At 43.7% G+C, this 17,528-nt stretch overlaps 3 protein-coding genes across 3 annotated transcripts; 1 reads left to right on the top strand and 2 right to left on the bottom strand.

Annotated features, from left to right (window-relative positions):
• Positions 1–1,932: 1,932 nt before the first annotated feature.
• Positions 1,933–2,767, bottom strand: LOC139588136 (histone H2A.J). Its single transcript, XM_071423133.1, has one exon. It carries the CDS (start codon positions 2,624–2,626, stop codon positions 2,237–2,239), a length of 390 nt encoding a protein of 129 aa, XP_071279234.1. The 5' UTR covers positions 2,627–2,767; the 3' UTR covers positions 1,933–2,236.
• Positions 2,768–2,809: 42 nt separating this feature from the next.
• On the top strand, positions 2,810–5,860 carry LOC139588137 (histone H2B 1/2/3/4/6). Its single transcript, XM_071423134.1, has one exon. The coding sequence runs from the start codon at positions 2,951–2,953 to the stop codon at positions 3,329–3,331; it is 381 nt and encodes a 126-aa protein (XP_071279235.1). The 5' UTR covers positions 2,810–2,950; the 3' UTR covers positions 3,332–5,860.
• LOC139588135 (histone H1.10) lies at positions 4,571–5,516 on the bottom strand. Its single transcript, XM_071423132.1, has one exon. The coding sequence runs from the start codon at positions 5,465–5,467 to the stop codon at positions 4,802–4,804; it is 666 nt and encodes a 221-aa protein (XP_071279233.1). The 5' UTR covers positions 5,468–5,516; the 3' UTR covers positions 4,571–4,801.
• Positions 5,861–17,528: the final 11,668 nt, after the last annotated feature.

The raw sequence follows: 17,528 nt of genomic DNA, 5'->3' as shown, positions 1-17,528 counted from the left end.
CCTGGTCAGACAACAGGCAGAATTTGGAGGGATACACTGGGCTTAGCTCCACACTCAGAGGATGGGGCCCTCTCTTGTGCTGCCAGCTCTGACCTCCACATACAGGAGTTTGTCCACAGAGAAAGCCAATTCATATCTCTACCCTACAGCCTTTTTTTTCCCTGTAATCCCAGTGCTTTGACTTAGAGATACACACTTGAGGCCTAAAAGCCCATCCTAACGAGGGCTGCAACAAAAGCAGCCCGAACTGAAGGTGGAGGCAGGTGATTCTCCTGTTCAACTCAGCTCTCCTGAGCCCCCACCTGGAGCGCTGCACGTAGCTATGTGTTCCTCTGGCAGAAGAAAAGACAGGAATTTGTCAGAGCATGTCCAGAGAGGGCCACAGAAATTATCAGAGGGCTAAGTCATGTCTCCCATGAAGAAAAGCTGAGAGCTGTGGTTGTCTGGCCAGGGGAAAATCAGGTTCTGAGGAAACCCTACACCAGTCTTTCAATACAGAAAGGCTTCTTTTCAGGCCTGTAGGGACAGGAAGAATGACAATGATTTTAAACTGAAAGAGGCCACATTTAGAGTGCACATAAGTAAGGATTTTTTTGCAAGGAGGCTTGTGGGACGCTGAACAAGGCTGTCCAGGGAAAATGGGGATGCCCTGTCTCTAGAGGATGCCATCCCCAGAGTCAGGCAGGATGGGGCTTTGAATAGCCTGGGCCGATGAAAGGTGACCCTGCCCACAAGCAGGGGTTTGGATGAGATAACCTTTAATGGTCCCTTCCAACCCAAACCATTCTGGGATTGAAATTTTCTGACAAACATGTGTGCAGAAGTCTCCTCTGGAAACTAAGTGTAGAAGGTTCATGCGTGTTAAAATGAAATTTTAATTACCATTGCAGTTTTTAAAGAAGAGAAATGTAAGGGCCAGGAGATATTTAGCTGTAGCAAATGATCAATAAAACAGCATACTAAAACCACTTCAACCCTAAACGTGTCCACTTAAAAACAAAATCTTTAGACACAGATACCATCTGGGGATACCAGATTAGTCTGGTGCTCCAGCAGCTCTCTTCTTTATGTTTCTCTCCACAAATGATCCCTGATGCCCTGCTTTGGCCATGGCACAATGCTGCCTAAAAAACCTCTCAGCTGCAGCTTGGGGACAACGAGGAGGCACAGTGGGAGAGTCGCCTTCCCCCAAGCCCAGTGCCCTCCTCCTCCTCTCCAGGGGATGGAAGTAGCAGAGGTGCAGCAAAGATGAGAGCAATCACCTCAGTGCAGTGTGCTACAGACCATCAGATGAGGCTTCTGGGAAGGTCCTGGCAAGAAGAATCAGCCATACAGTTTTCCTCATAATTTATAATAATGAATATGAAGAGATTTAAGGTTGCGCTCTGGGGTGATATTTGTGCCAACAATATAGAAAACTCAATATTGCCCACTGTTAATTGATGCAACAAGAGTAGCAGCAATAAACAGTGAAAGAATTTATGAGTGGAAAGTTTGAAAATGCCCCTTAAAACGGAAGCATGCTACCACTATAAGGTTCTCCTGAATGGAAGTGTTACACTGTTTCTTTAGAGGGCAGGTCTGACTAGGTAGAGGTGTAGATCAAATGCCATTTTTGCTAAGGCATTCCTCATTTTATATTATATATATTTAACATATATGTTACAATATAATACATATATTTAACATATATGTAATATATTTATATATAGGAATTACATTTAACACATAGGGAACTTAGCATCTTTTAAAGAACAAAGGCCTTCAAAGGGAATGAAGAAAGCCTTTTTTCATGGTTAGATGTAGCTACATCTGGGCTTTACGACAGTCTCCTATTTCTCTTCATGCTGCACAGCATTTGCCACTCCCACCCGTGCTGTAGTCACCATGCTGCGTTCTACACCCTAAGTAAGCTGTGGAACCGTGAAAGGCGAGCAGAATCCTGAAGTTCTTTACTGAATGTAACAATGAACAAATGAAACAATTACAAAATTTTAACATTGATTTAGAAACATGGGTTAGAAAGCAAATGTATCAGCCCTCTTCAGTAGAAACAAAGTTTTAAAAGACTGAAACACAAGTTTGAGTTAATTGAGTACTATTAAAGACTCAGCGCCAGAGCACCTTTTTAAAGAAAGCAAAACAACTCTTTTCTGACTATGTGGGTGGCTCTGAAAAGAGCCTTTTGTTTAAAATGTTATGTCGTGCAAAGTCTGAGTGGCTTTGCTCGCCAAATTTACTTGCTCTTGGCTTTGTGACTCTCCGTCTTCTTGGGCAGCAGCACGGCCTGGATGTTGGGCAGCACGCCGCCCTGCGCGATCGTCACCTTGCCCAGCAGCTTGTTGAGCTCCTCGTCGTTGCGGATGGCGAGCTGCAGGTGGCGGGGGATGATGCGCGTCTTCTTGTTGTCGCGGGCCGCGTTGCCCGCCAGCTCCAGGATCTCGGCCGTCAGGTACTCCAGCACGGCCGCCATGTAGACGGGAGCTCCAGCGCCCACCCGCTCCGCGTAGTTACCTTTCCGGAGAAGCCGATGGACACGGCCGACGGGGAACTGCAGCCCGGCCCGCGACGAGCGCGACTTGGCCTTGGCTCGGACCTTGCCCCCCTGTTTTCCGCGGCCGGACATGGTGGCTGGAAGCGCTGACGAAGCGAGGCTGGGCAAGCAGTAAAACGGAACAATCCTCCTGACGCAACCGGCGCGGCCCTTTTATCCTCTCCCTGGGCGGGACGCGATCGCGGACATTGGCTGGAACCGGGCTCTGCCGAAAGAACCAATCAGCAGACGGATCCTGTTGGGACCAATCGCCGGCAGGGACACGCTCGGCACGGTAAGGGCCAATCGCATTGCGCAGTGCTGATACCGGACATTTGCATACACGTCTGTATAAATAGCGGGCGCTGCGGCCATTTTGTATGCTGAGCTTCCTCTGAGTAGAGCAGCGCTGCCAAAATGCCCGAGCCGGCCAAGTCCGCCCCCGCGCCCAAGAAGGGCTCCAAGAAGGCGGTGACCAAGACGCAGAAGAAGGGCGACAAGAAGCGCAAGAAGAGCCGCAAGGAGAGCTACTCCATCTACGTCTACAAGGTGCTGAAGCAGGTGCACCCCGACACGGGCATCTCGTCCAAGGCCATGGGCATCATGAACTCCTTCGTCAACGACATCTTCGAGCGCATCGCGGGCGAGGCCTCGCGCCTGGCGCACTACAACAAGCGCTCCACTATCACCTCGCGCGAGATCCAGACGGCCGTGCGCCTGCTGCTGCCCGGCGAGCTGGCCAAGCACGCCGTGTCCGAGGGCACCAAGGCTGTCACCAAGTACACCAGCTCCAAGTAGGGCGCCTCGGACCGTCAATTTTAACCCAAAGGCTCTTTTAAGAGCCACCCACATACTCCATAAAAGAGCTTTAATACACTAATGCCTCGATCTTAGTGGGTATAGAAATCTAACTAAAAAAAGTAGATACAATTTTAAGGAAAAGTTTGGTCAGTTACTTAATCTTGCAATAGTAATTACGAAGTTCTTGATTATTTTTTCAAATTGGAAGTAATTTAAATGTACTCTTCTTAAATGTAAACCTTTAAGCAGCTTTTCAATAAATGGAAACTTTTTTTACAATAAAAATAAGAGACAATACTTTATAATTTGTTGTATCCAAATTAAAGTTTCACAGTTAAATTAGCAAACATGCTTCACGAAGATAGAAACAATGTTTAATAACTTCTATGAAAAGGCGGAGGGACAAATACTCGGTCCTCTTTACCTTTAGTATTGATGTTTCATAATTTTCTTACGTTGAAACATTTTGCCTTGTGTATGAGACGACAAGGACTACAGGACTGGGGGAAGGGAGAGCACCCCTGAAACGGGGCATACGCTTTAGAGGGCTGAGATCTCCTTGAACGCGGGCCCCGGGAGGACGGGTGGGCTCTAGATAGGGAGGGGGGCACGGAGCGCTGCCCGCGCTTTCTCCCTTTTCCCCCCATCCCCTCCCCCTTCTCCTGCAGCGCGGGCTTTTCCAAATTTCCCCGCGGGCCAATGAGCGGCTGCGGCTCCTCCCAGCAGCCAATCACAGGCGGCCCCGGTGTTGCGCCGAGCCGCGCGCAGCCGCTCCGCCCCCGCCCGCGGCGCTGCTGCCCGGCCCGGCCCAGCCGAGCCGAGCGGAGCCGAGTCCCGCCGCCGGCCCGGCAGGGAGCGGGACAGGAACGCTGCCGGCTCCAACCCGCCTCCCGCCCCGACAGGCGCCTCCTCGGGAAAGTAGGTCGGTGAAATCACGCAGAAATCGAGACCTGCCCCAGGCCGGCGCTGGCAAGCGGAAAGGTCACTGCCACGGAAGCGGAGGAACCGTGCTGACAGCAGTTCCCTGCTGCGGTCACTAAGAGGTGTGGCGGTCGCATCCGTGCTGTTAGGAATCGCGCTGATTTAGAGCAACGAAAGGAACCTCCACGCCCCAGAAAGGTACCCGCCCTTAGCAGTCCCTTTAACATAAACACCCACTTGCGGTGCTCCAAAAAAAAAAAAAAAAGAAAAAAAAAAAAGAAAAAAAAAAAAAGAAAAAGCAACCTTTAGAAAGCGTTTTCGCCGGGAATGTAAACTTTTATTTTTCCAAGTCTTAGTGTAAAACCAGGGCCGGAAGTTTGGCGTCCCATCCACTCCACAGATGAACGTCCCACACGGATAGTGGCGAATAGTTGGCTCTGCTGCAGGCACGGAGCTCAGTGACGGAGTGTATCAGCCCTTTTGGGGACAATAGTGGGTGGCTCTTAAAAGAGCCGTTGGGTTTAAAAGTATTTCCACTTCAACACTTCATTTCTTCGGCGCTGCCTTCTTCGCCTTGGCTGCTTTCGGCTTGGCCGCCTTGGGCTTGGCTGCTTTGGGCTTCACCGCTTTCGCTTTAGCCGGGCTCTTGGCTGCTGCCGCCGCTTTTTTAGGCTTGGCAGCCTTTGTCGCCTTCTTGGGGCTCTTCGCTGCTTTCTTGGCTGCGGCGGCCGCCGGCTTCTTGGCTTTCTTGGGGCTCTTTTTCACCGCCGCCGCTTTCTTGGGCTTCTTGGCGGCGCTGGCGGGCTTTTTCGCCGCCGGCTTCTTGGGCTTGGCCGCAGCTGCTCTCTTCTTCGGGGCTTTCTCCTTCACTTCCCCGGGTTTCTTGCTGAGGCGGAAGGAGCCGGAGGCGCCGGTGCCCTTGGTCTGCACCAGGGTGCCCTTGCTGACGAGGCTCTTGAGCCCCAGCTTGATGCGGCTGTTGTTCTTCTCCACATCGTAGCCGCCGGCGGCCAGCGCCTTCTTGAGCGCGGCGAGCGAGAGCCCCTTGCGCTCCTTGGAGGCGGACACGGCCTTGGTGATCAGCTCGGTGACGCTGGGCCCCGCGGGCTTGCGGGCTTTGGAGCCGCTCGCCGCCTTCTTCGGCTTCTTGGCGGCGGCCTTGGCGGCGGGGGCCGCGACGGCGGGAGCGGCGGCGGGAGCGGTCTCCGACATCGCAGCAGAGACTTCTTCCTAATCAAAAGAAAGTAATTGGGCTACAGTAACCCCGATGCCTGAATTTATAGCGAAGCGGTGATCTGTGATTGGTGCTTTGCAGAGCCCGCCTAACTGTTAGCCAGGAAGAGCTTTTCCTCCTCCGAGTCTGTGTTTCTTCGGAGTTATAAATTCATATTTTTCGTAAAACGAGTGCTGCCAAATCACCCCAGTTTCTTCGGAGAGTGAAGAGAAGACGGTGGACTTTCATTCGGGCAAGTTTCTTGCCGTTTGGACCGCAGATGGGAGAGAAAAGCTGTTTTAAACCCCGCGTTGTGAAGCCAGAAAGACCCCGGGAACGGCAAACTTTTGTTTTTCCTTCTAAATTAAAATAAAACACGTAGATAAAAAGTCTCCCCCGTAATGCAGGCTTACTCTTTGGGGGGTTTTCTTCAGATTAGGGCAGAAACCGAGCGAGCAGCTTGAGTATTTTCGTCGTAAATTGATTTCAAAGACAAGGAAGTAACACAATTTCATGGCTAAGCTTTGAATATGGATAAAGATTCGGCTCTCTTAACCATATCTTTAACTATTAAGGATACGGTATTTCAACATATTTTCTTGTTTGGGGAAAGGAAGAGACCTTCAGAGGAATATATTTACTGTTGAAAAGTATTTGGAACTTGCCAGGGCTATGCTTTTTGTTGTTGGGGGTTTTTTTGTGTTGTTTTGTTTTGTTTTTTGTCTGGTGCTTTATAAGTGGATAGAAAGATTTTGATATTTTTACAAATAGTCTGTTAGTAAAATGAAGCTGTTAATACCTAGTTGGTGGCTAGAAATCCCAGAAAAACGGCTAGTTTAACATTTTCTCTGTTACAATAGTGGATGCTATTCTTTATGACTTACAAACATCAGAGGCAGACTTGCAGAGGAAAAATGTCTAACAGGTATAGATACACTAATATGTATTATATGCTACTTAAACTATTGTGGAGCCAGCTGAAGCATCAGTTATCACCCAATAAATTAAATACTGTGGAAATCTGGCCTTCATGAATCAAATGCTTCAGTTTCAGTATAACTTACAAATATTTGGACACTGCCTGTTGTGGTTTTGTGAGGGTTTTTTTGTTTGTTTTGTTGTTTTTTTTCCTCCATAGGTTTCATATTCCTACAATTCTTTTCTTTAAAGGAAAAGGAAAAAACTCACTATTGAGGTTTCCATCCCAAGCCTAAGAATACTGAAATAACCTTCAGACATTCCTAATAAATCAGAATCAGTTTTAATTATCATAATCCTTCTTAATTATCGAGTTTCATAGAATGACCATAGAAATTAATTAAAACTTTTAAGGATAGCAATGAATTGTTTAGGCTAATTTTTTTATTAAGTAAGAAGACAAAAACCTCAATTGGTTTCTAATTAAAAAGCAGCCAGATTTTTTTCCCTTGGTTTAAATGAACAAGTTAAGATCAAACTTAATATTTTACCACATTGTACTTACTAAAAAATTGTCATGCAAAATGTCAGTGGGCTATTTCAATAAAGGAACATCTTTTCTAGCCTGGATAAATTGAGATTAAAGATGAAATGAGGTATGTTACAAAGGGGCCTGACATGCATTTTGATACATTGAATGCTGAAGACACAAAGTAATACTTGATAGCAAGAAGTTTTAATGAGACAGATTAAAAGGATAATGATACAGTAGATACATAAAAATTACAAGTCAAAACAATAAACTGTGGCACTTCCATATTCTCTTTTATTTCTATTTTTATTTTGTTGTGCTTGCATGCAGGTGAGGTAATAAATACTCTGAAGGAGGGGAATGCTAAGTGGACATTGTCAAAAATTAAGCTTGTCAGTACAAGTTTGCAGAGACTGAAAGGGATTTTGAGGTGGGCTCTGAGATCTGCTATGCCTCTCGTGAACGTGACATTGGTCCCACATCAACAACCAGACTGAGTCCACAGGAGCCATAGATTTTGAAAGTCCAGTGTGGCAAGTCGTGTGAGCAGTATGAACATGTTTGAGAGGTAAAAAAGCGTTTGGTTAGGTAGGATGAGGGCATTGTGCATATTTTCCAGTCTAGATGAGCAAAGATAGAGCAGAATCTGACTGTAAGTGATACAAAGGGAGCGGGGAGTGTTGTCATCTCTCCGGGCCTGTTGAACGTGATGTACATTCTTCAGAGAATAAAGGCTGCAGGACGATTAATGTGCTTTAATCCCTGCAGCTTTGACAGCTGGGTGTTAGAGCTCCCTGACTGCTTTATTACACTTGAAACTGCTCAGGAACCTGGGAGGGACAGGGAGTTGACAATAGCTGCTCCTACAAGAATGCAGCTGCAGCCCCAGGGGTGCATCCTCCTTGCACCTCCCTCACATTCTCACCTTTGAGATTCAGGCTTGCTTTTGGTAAACCTGTTCCCAGCCCACCAGGAGAGGAGAAGTTTCCTTCCCTTGCTCCATAAACAGACCGGAGGTTAGAGATAAAGACAAGATAGAAAGTGGTGGGAGATCTTAGATCTTCCTCGCTGAGCAGCGCAGGCATTAGAATTCCATCTGCACCAGGTAAGGATTGCTCTGATAAATTTATCTACTCTTTAAAATTTATCTACTCGGTGATGAATTTTAAAGGCACAGGAACGTTTCTGGGTGGTTTAGGGGTTTCTTTGTTCAGTTCCTTCTGTTTTGTTTTTGTAAGGAAAGCATATGAAAAGGATTGTAAAGGTTGTCATGTAAGGTATTTCAAGGGTAGAATGTAGGACTTCTCTCACTTTTGGTTCTGGGTGCATCCCTGTAAATCCCTCGTGTTCCCTGCTCCCTATTTGGAGTTGCACTTCTGAAGTCCTTTGCTTTTTCCTAGTAGCCTGAGACATTGGAAGTCTTGGCAGCTGGCCTCCGGCATTGTGTGTCAGCATCCTTTATTGTATCTTCTCCTTAACCATCACACTGGCTCTTATCTGCAGAGAATTATCCCTGGCCTACTTCTGAGAAGACAAAATGTTCCTGGTCTCACCATCCATTGCTGGGGAAGGCGATTTCGTTTTCTCTTTTTTCTCTCTCTCTCTCTCTTTTTTTTTTTTTTTTTTGTGTGTGTGTGTGTTAATAAAGAGAGGGGATTTAGAGAGGGGATTTAGAAATGAGAGGTGGTGTGAGAAGGGGAAGCTTTTTTTTTAGGGGTTATTCCTGCACTCTGGCCAAGCAACGACATTTTCTACTTAATTGGATTAAAAAAACTTGTCAATTGATTTGAGCAATTTTCAGGTTTGCACTGCTGGAAATAGCTGTTAAATGCAACACTGAACCACAATGAAAATTCTCATATTTTTGAGACTGATCTTTACAAATAGCATTGACATTGCCTGGGGTGTTTTTCTGATAAGAGAAAAAACACAAAGCAAAGCAAGCATCTCAGCACATAATTTATCAAATCAGTGGTAGATTAGGGAACAGTTTTTTAACCAGACAGAGAAATTTTCTTTGTGTCGAACAAAATACTTGAAAATAAAAAAAAGTTTTGAGAGTGAGCTGGTAATAAAAATTGTTTGCAGCTTCCATGTGAAGACATGATATTTAAATGTGACTCATTTAATAATTAATAAGTCACAGCAACATTTTAATTAATTAAACAGCAAACATTTTTCAGTATTCTCCCTGGTTTCCTTTCCAAGCACCCTGTACAATTGTTGTCTCTGTTTGTCTCTTACCGAGGAAATCAAACAGATTTTTTTCCCTCTTTAAACGTGCACCCAAAACATGACCTCACTCCCTTGCACCATCACACTCATACCTGGATTTTCTTGCTCAGCTGTGTAGGTGCTAGTGCAGGTTACAGAGGAACCTACAAAATGACAAAGTATTTTCTAATGCAGGGATCTTCAAAACAAAAATAATTCATATATATTGTAAGAATTCCCGAGACTGTATAGTAGACAAAAAACTTCTTTTCAAGAGAGAAGCTTCTCAGGGAAGAAAAACATTAGACAAATAAAGGCAAATAAGACATTCAGACTGCAGGAGGAGAGCAATCCAGATAAGCTGATTAGACAAATTTAGCTGAAAGCCTACACTCACTTAATTACAATTACTATAGTTAGGACAGTGAAGATACAGAGAAATTGACAACTTTTAACTGAAGCATGATGTCTTCTTTATAAATAGTAATTTTGCAGTTGCTCAAGTAATCACTCCCAATATTATTAATAAAAACACCATAACAAGATCAAAAGACATTAGTCAGGTTTCTGCCATGCTGAAAATATATTGACAATACTGATTCAGCAACTGCCAAGTTTATATGTAGGGAAGATTAAGATTCAAGTTGTCAGAGGTTTTCCATAGTAAAGAAGCCTACATCCTTTTAGTTATATTTCACCCAAACTAACAAAAATATATGGATGGCTATTTCAGTGTTAGGACAATCACATCTCCTAAAAAAAGTATCTCATCTTTTAATCTAACACCTGATGCAGTAGGGCCTGGCCACACTCAAAGAAGGATCAGCTAGAACAGGGGGACACTAAATCCTCTATGGGGAGCATGCTCCAAAAAATTATTTCTTGCATTTAAATAGAATTTCCTGTGTTTCAGTTTGTGGCCATTGCCTCCTTTCCTGGGCAGCACTAAGAAGACTGGACTTTTGTCCTCTGTTCCCCCCACAGGATATCTGAACACATTGGTAAGGCACTCCTCACCTGAGAGATGCTCCAGTGCCTTGATCCCTTTGTGGCCCTTCACTGGTCCCACTCCAGTTCTGTTCTTGTTTCTATTGAGCTGGGAAGGCCAGAGCTGGACACAGCTGAGCAGAGGGAAACAATTATTTCCCTCAGTACCATTTTCCACATTGTCCTTCTCCATGTTGATTTGTGAAGGCCAAGTATAGATTAACCCTGAATGACACTCCCACAGCATTTTAAATTTTGGTAGTTCAATTCAAAAATTAGAATTTACAGTACTCAAAACAGATACAAAGGAAGAAATGAAAACCATGTTTAATAGGCTTTTTCCAAAAACCACTTCAACCTCTCACACAGTCCTTAGTTTCAAGGTTTGTCAAGATGAGTTTGGGCAACTCTGATTTGACTTGGTGCTCACACTGTATGTGACTGAAGGATTTGTTAAGGCCAGTTAGAGTCCCAGCAAAACTTAAATTCCTTCAGTCTGGAGTGATCAAAAGGTGACTGACTGATCAAAGAAGTGACTCTTCTGCTAAATGTTTGCCAGTCAGCAAAAAAGGGCTGTGCATTTTAATGAATGACCTCCTGAATCTTCTCTTTTCCCCCATATAATGAGAGCTTAAAGCAGCAAAATATTCCTCCTGAAAGCTTCTGAAAGCCTTTGGTTTAGAGATCCTCTTCTAACCAAATTTTACTTCATCCATCCATGGGACTGAGAATTATTGCTCTTAGTGGTAACATTGTTGTTAAGCTTAGGAACCTCAGTAACGAGCAGGATTCTGTGTTACCCTGCTCCACAGACCAACTAATATTGTATGGATTTCAGCTGAAGAAAAAGAAGAAGAAGGTAAGTGCAGAAAGATGAAGAAATATTGGGGTCTACATGCAAAAATATGGAAATGCAACCCCACCTGTAACTTTTACAGAGTGCCTGGAAAGAACTGGAATGTGGTATTTGAAACTGTGTGACATGCTGTCTATCCTCCCAGGGGTCCACAACAGAGTAAATTTTAAACTTTTTTGTGATGGATATTGTGAATCCTGATTCAGTCAGAAGTGCAAATTGAAAGTGCACCATCCATATAGAATAGCTCTGTCCTAGCCCTTCAGTGAGGCCCAGGACGTGCTCGTTGTCAGATGCCATTTTCTAAAATATCAAAGGTAATTCCAGCCATTATTTCTGAGGGGAGGGAAAGAGGATGCTGAAAGTTTTCCTGGGACAATATGCTGCTGGCCCAGCTATGCACCCAGACTGTGCAGCCTCTCTTACTCTTTAGGAATCTGAAGAGTATGGCCAAAACCTAAGCACAAATCAGTCATTTTGGGTTACAGATTAATGCATTTCTCAGGTTACAGACTCCGCACACACCAAGGAAGGGATAACTCATTGGTGTTGAGTTGTAGCAATTACAAGGTCAAGCAGTTTCTAATTTTTATTCATTTTATATGAATAAAAATTAGAATTTACAGTACTCAAAACAGATATAAAGGAAGAAATGAAAACCATGTTTAGTAGGCTTTTTCCAAAATTTACTTTAGGAAGAGTATCAGTACAAGGTGCAATGTTTCTCTAGAACTTGCTGATGCACTACAGATTTTTTTCTCTGTTTCATTTTGTTTCATTTTAGAAAAGTATGAGAAATGAAATTAATAACCAGGAAACAGCAACAGTTCCAGGGCAGAAATTTATATTTAAATGTTTATGTTTGTCAACTATGAAATTAAACTGTAGTCTCAAACAGCCTAGGACTGCAGGGATCAGTCCTTGTTCTAGTATAATTTTATTTATGATTTGAATTAAAGTCTGCAGAGCTTGTATATAAATACTGTGAGTATCAACTAGGAAAAATAATTAAAATGGTTGAGGACATTTTATGTATTGAAAAATGCTGGATAAGAGACACTGCCTTCAAAGATATGTTAGATTCTTCATCTGGAATAAACTGTATCAGCTTTACAAATACCAGGAAATATTGCAGAACTGCTCCTGTCAGCAGGAGCTGACAGACACCTCAGTAAATCTGGATCTTCAGATTGTAGTTCTGTGCTGATAATGAATCAAGAGCAGTATGTTGGTAGAAAAGGATCACATTGACTGCTTCCCTGGGACAGGTGAAGAAGATCTTCATCTGTAGACAGGAATGGTATACTCCTATTTGGAGTTTTAGGCCTAGTTTTTAGTTCCAAATTTCAGGCAACGAGAAGTGAACAATAGGTCAGTACACAGAAGGGAGAAATAGCAAATGTCAGATGTCCAAAAATTCTCCCCTGATGAAAAGACAAGTGTTATTGACGTACCCTGACTGAAGGAAAATGCCGAAAAACTAAAGTTTCTTCTTAAAACATGATGAGAAAGGAAGTGATTTTTCTTTAATATACATTGTTGAAAGTAAAGGAACTGATGTTCTTTGCAACAAGTTAGCAGTATGGTTTCTAATATGGAGTAGAGAATGTAGCAGGGAATGCCAGCAGTCTCCAAGAAGCAGAGTGACAAAGTCTCAGAAATAAAACGGGTTCTGTTGACTTGATAGTAGATAGAGTGCAACAAAAACTGCTCGTGTCTAGGTATGGGTAATTATCACAGAACTGTTGATTAAAGAGCATCTGTGTGGACAAAGGAGGAATGTTGTATGCAATATACTTGACATTTCATGATATGTTTGGAACCATCTCCCAGGTGTTCTTGTTTGGGTTCAGAGGGACTACAGGCAGGATCAGCAGGCTCTTAGATATTTGAAAATTGTCTGTAGCACAGGGCCAAGGGGCTGTAGTCAATAACTTAGTGTCTGCAGACAACTGGTAATGAAAACAATGCTCCAGGGTTGGTATTATTTAGTGTTTTCTGGAGCAACCTGGGTGCTGAGCAGAAAGTACACTGGGCTAGTGTGGATAGCACAAAGTGAAGAAGGCTAGACAGGGCCAAAAGCAATATTTTCAGACAAAAGAGATGTTAATAAACCTGAGGTATGGGCTGACAGAAATCTTGTGCGGTTTGTTGAAGAGAAGGGCCAAGTTGAGCACATGAAGGCACTTGGAGGCCATTGCCTCAGCATATCCAGGTGATGGCTGGTCTGACCTGGGCAGGACCTGGACAATGTGGTGGATTCTTTAACTGCTGTATCCTCCAGGACAAGCTGCTTTGTCCTGTGTGGAAACCCAGGGCACTGGGAATTTTTCTCTTTCTCCTCTGGGGTGCCCTGACCCCCAGAGGAGCACTGACCTTGACCCTCATTCATGGAGAAAGTTTCCTAGAGTTCAAGATAGCCTAGAATCCACAGAAGTGTGAAAGAGATTATAGAGAGCAGTGTAGGTGTATCACTTGGTGAGAAATTTAGGTTTTGGGATTTTTAGTATGTTGTGGATGGAAGCAAGATGGAGGGCACAGGGTGTTGTCCTGGGTTTCTCCTTCATGCTTCTTCTTCCTTCTTCTTGATGGGTTTGGGTGGCATTTTGTGATTGGGCAGAAAAGCCCCCACTGGGGGCTCTTTGGGATCAGTTATTGGGTTAAAAGGGAAAATAATCTAGGTGTCAGTTCTCAGTTGGATAGTTTAGTTTTAATAGACCTTGTAACAAGAGATTGTTAGCCATTTTGTGCCTTTTAATGAAAAGCTGCCAAACTCACAGTAGTGAGACTGTTTTACTGATAAAAAAATAATAAAAACCCGAGTCCAAACATGAACTGCTGTCTCAAGTGCCTTCAGTCCAGCCCCAGAGAAACCAACAACTGGTACTGCCATGGTCCAGAGCATGACCATGAATAAATCCCTGTAAGTGCGTGGGGTTTCCAACTGGAATTTTTCTGTTTTCCAACCAAGTATTGCTGTAACAAGGACAGAGCACAGCAGCAGTGTCTGGAGTCCCTAACAAAAGGCAGATAGCCATTTTTCAGAGCTGGCTTCCTCCAGAAACACATAGCCCAAGACAATATTCAATAAATTCCTACAAGGATGCTCACACTAGGTTTGCACTTGGAAAATTATGCCCCAGAGAGACCATTTGGACAAGGCAGCGCTTCGGCTGCTTTTAAGTACTTGCAGCCCTGTAAGGGTTGGCAGAGTTCAGCTGAAAACCTGGTGCCCAGCCCAGCCCTGCACGAGCCCAGGCAACCAGAGGAGCTCCTCAGCCTCAGCTGTGCAAAAAATGTGGGGCTCACAATTCTTCCTGGATTCCTCTTTCTAGCTTAAACAAGGGACAGTGTGTCATGAGATCTGTGCTGCTTCAATCAAATGCCAGTTTAGAAAGAGGAGAAAGGATTTGAGAGAAGCAAAGCTCCTGAGCATCCATGCAGGCTGGGGGTGCTGAGTAGCTGGTTTGCTGTTTACTGTGTCTCTACCAGAATGCAGGAGCAGATTTGCATGGAGTGCTGCTGAGCTCAGAGCTCCACAGGCCACCCTGGAACACTTGTTTGTTAGAGCACTCTTTTGTGTTTTCCTCAGAGAAGCCAGAAATGCTGCAGCCATGGCCAGAATTTGCTCAACATGGTTGCCCTTGCCCCCCTTACAGGTTATTAACCCTGTCCCTTTTCTCCCATATCCTATAAAAGCTTCATGCGAAGAACTTGGTTATTTCATTAACTTCCCAACACCCCAAACCTGATCTAGGAGTTCCTCCAGCCTTTTTTTCCTGGATCTATTCAGCTATACCAGCTGTCCCAGCTGTGCAGCAAGCCTGCAAGACTTCAGCTTGTGCATGGAGTGATGGGGATGAGGCCAGGCGAGCCTTCCTCCCAGCAGTGACTTGGACAACATGCCCACAAGACAATTTTTGGAAAATTTTGCCTCTCCATGGATCATCTGATGTGTAAGCCACTCTGTGTGAGTGGCAAACTGCATCCTCAAAGGGCAGCCTAAGATGATGGACCATGACAGAGGTCTTTTCTTGATTTATCAGTCCCTGTGTATTTTCCAAACTTGGCAGCAAGAAGGAAGCTGGAAACAGCCCAAGCCAGGGCAACAGCCCAAACTCTTATCTCTGACCAGCTGCAGTGGTTAAATCAAAAGATGAGAATGGGTCTCTCCACCTCTAACTCTCTGAATTAGCAGGGAAAGGCAGGGAAAATACTAAATTAGTTATCAGTGCACCAGTCATTAAACAAAATTTGTGGTATTTACTAATTTTCCTTGGAGAGCATAAAGCATTTCTGCACTTATGCTACTGCCAGAAGATTCCGTCCAAATGGTAAATCCACACATGCAAATATTGATTTTTGTGCCTCAGTTCCAAAACCAGAGCTTTCTGTGCTTAAAACATTTCTTACCAAAATGGTGTGCTGCTCTATTTCAGTAAGCACAGCTTCCTAGCATGGCCTAGGTGCTGAACTGAAGGTGTGGTGTGTGGGCATGGGGGGACAGGGAACAAAGACCACTGGGATGGATTTAGCAGCTCAAGGCCTGCCAAAGAAATCAGATCTTGTGCAGTTTACAGTCCTAGCTGGAGGCAGGTCCCAGCTGATCCCATTTCCGTGCTGTGGGAGTTGAGTACTCTCCATCCAGGTTCTTTCAGATATTACATGAGGAGGGTTTAATGTTTAATTTCAAATTTTCCTAATGAGCATATTTGATGTTAGATTGTGGTTTTAATTAGCAGAAGGATACTGTACTGAAATTTCAGCCAAGCATAATAAAGCATTTGCAACAGACAGTTGAATCACTATAGAAACAAAATTCTCATTACTGGTGTTTATGTGCTCAATATCAATGCTGCTGCCCCTGCCCAGTCCCTGGGAGGGAATAGGTTGCTTGAAATAATCTCTAGCCTGTTACTATCTCCAAACTTTTCCATTTATTCTCCAGTTTTCACAAGTTATATTGAGCTGGTTCACGTGTACATGGCCCATCCTCCCCACCCCTCATTTTCATCTGGCTTGCTCAGGAAGAAGTCAGTTTTTGCTGATCCTCTGAGGAAATCTGATGACCCACTGGTGCAGCTCTCTTGTCTGAAGCCATGGTAACGCCTCCATCTCCCTGATGTTGAAATAAGCACAGTTTTCTTTTCAGTGCCTTATTCCTCCAGCTCCTGATGGTTCTGCCCTTCTCCTCCAAGCTCTCCTCTCCTGTGGGAATATTGGGAATATGCTGCTCCATCAAAGGTGCTCAGGTTTTCGGTGCAAGGGAAGATTTTATTTCTTTCCTCCAGATGAGATCAGTGTTTTCAGCATGGCAGATGACCAGGGCATGAATACAGAGCAAAGCAGGATTTGTTCACCCTGCCTCATCCGCAGAGGGCTTGGGGAATTTCCATTCTGCCCTGGAGAGTGACACAGAACATTTTGAAGGGGGGAAGAAGCACCAGCTGCCAGTGGGTGGAAAATAAGGAAAACGAAACAATACTTAAATTCAAAACTATTAGTTTGAAAGTACAAACATACTTCCAGAATTTTATTAATGTATATCCTTAAAATATGATGTCTGGCAATATATTTTTTGACTAATATAGACCTAAATTCAAAGTAGCATATAATGAATGATTTTTTTAAACTTTAACACTTCAAAGGAGTACACAGAAATTATGTTTGCCTTTAATACATAAAAGGACAAGAGAAGAACAACATTATTTTGAGATCAATATTTCAGCTGTGCCAGCTCAGGATGTTTTTACATGATGACATTTGGAATGTCCTAAGACCACTCCTGACATTCACAGAAGATGATACAGAATATCTTTTGTTTCCAATATTGATATACATACACACACACACACACACACAAAAGAAGGAAGAAAGCAGAAAGCCTAATCTATAGTAAAAAGCAGAGTGATTTTTTTTTGCTAATCAAGGGGCAGAAATTTCAGTCTATAGTTATAGTAAAGGTCATTTTGCAAAAAGTTAAAACCCAAAAATTACCCCACTGCAGTAGCTCAAAATGAGCAAAATTAACAGAAGTCACATACTAATATAACATTAATAATATTTTAAAAATTCTATTCCACCTTCTGGTTAATATGTGATTACAGGCAAAAGGTTGCTGATGTAAAACTGGAATATTTAAGGAATGGGAAGTGAAGATCAAAATAAAGAAACCAATAAAATTAATATTATTATGAAAAATTATTTAAAGTTGGTAAGAGATCTGAAGTCATTAAAAATCGTGAAACAAAGTTTATAGCACTTTGAATACAAATTAACCAAGAGTATTAATAAAAGACATAATGAAAATAACTAGAATTTGAAGTAATTCACACCAACCCCTGCCAGTGCTACAAAATATAACACGCGCACATATGCAAATGGTTTATACAAATCTGAGGGGGGGAAGCTTTCCGACTGTATGAACACGTACATCGATGGAATTTTTTTCCTGGAGGAGGTTTATTCCTTGCTTTGCTTGCCGGACTTTACAGCGCCCTAAACGGGTAACAGCGAGCGATGCTCCAGCATCGGTGACGCAGCGGGGAAAAGG

The sequence above is a fragment of the Agelaius tricolor genome, unplaced genomic scaffold, assembly GCF_023055355.1.
Source record: "Agelaius tricolor isolate 1412-34295 unplaced genomic scaffold, bAgeTri1.0.p SCAF_3, whole genome shotgun sequence".
NCBI lineage: Eukaryota > Metazoa > Chordata > Aves > Passeriformes > Icteridae > Agelaius > Agelaius tricolor.
This window is presented reverse-complemented; position numbering and strand designations above follow the sequence as displayed.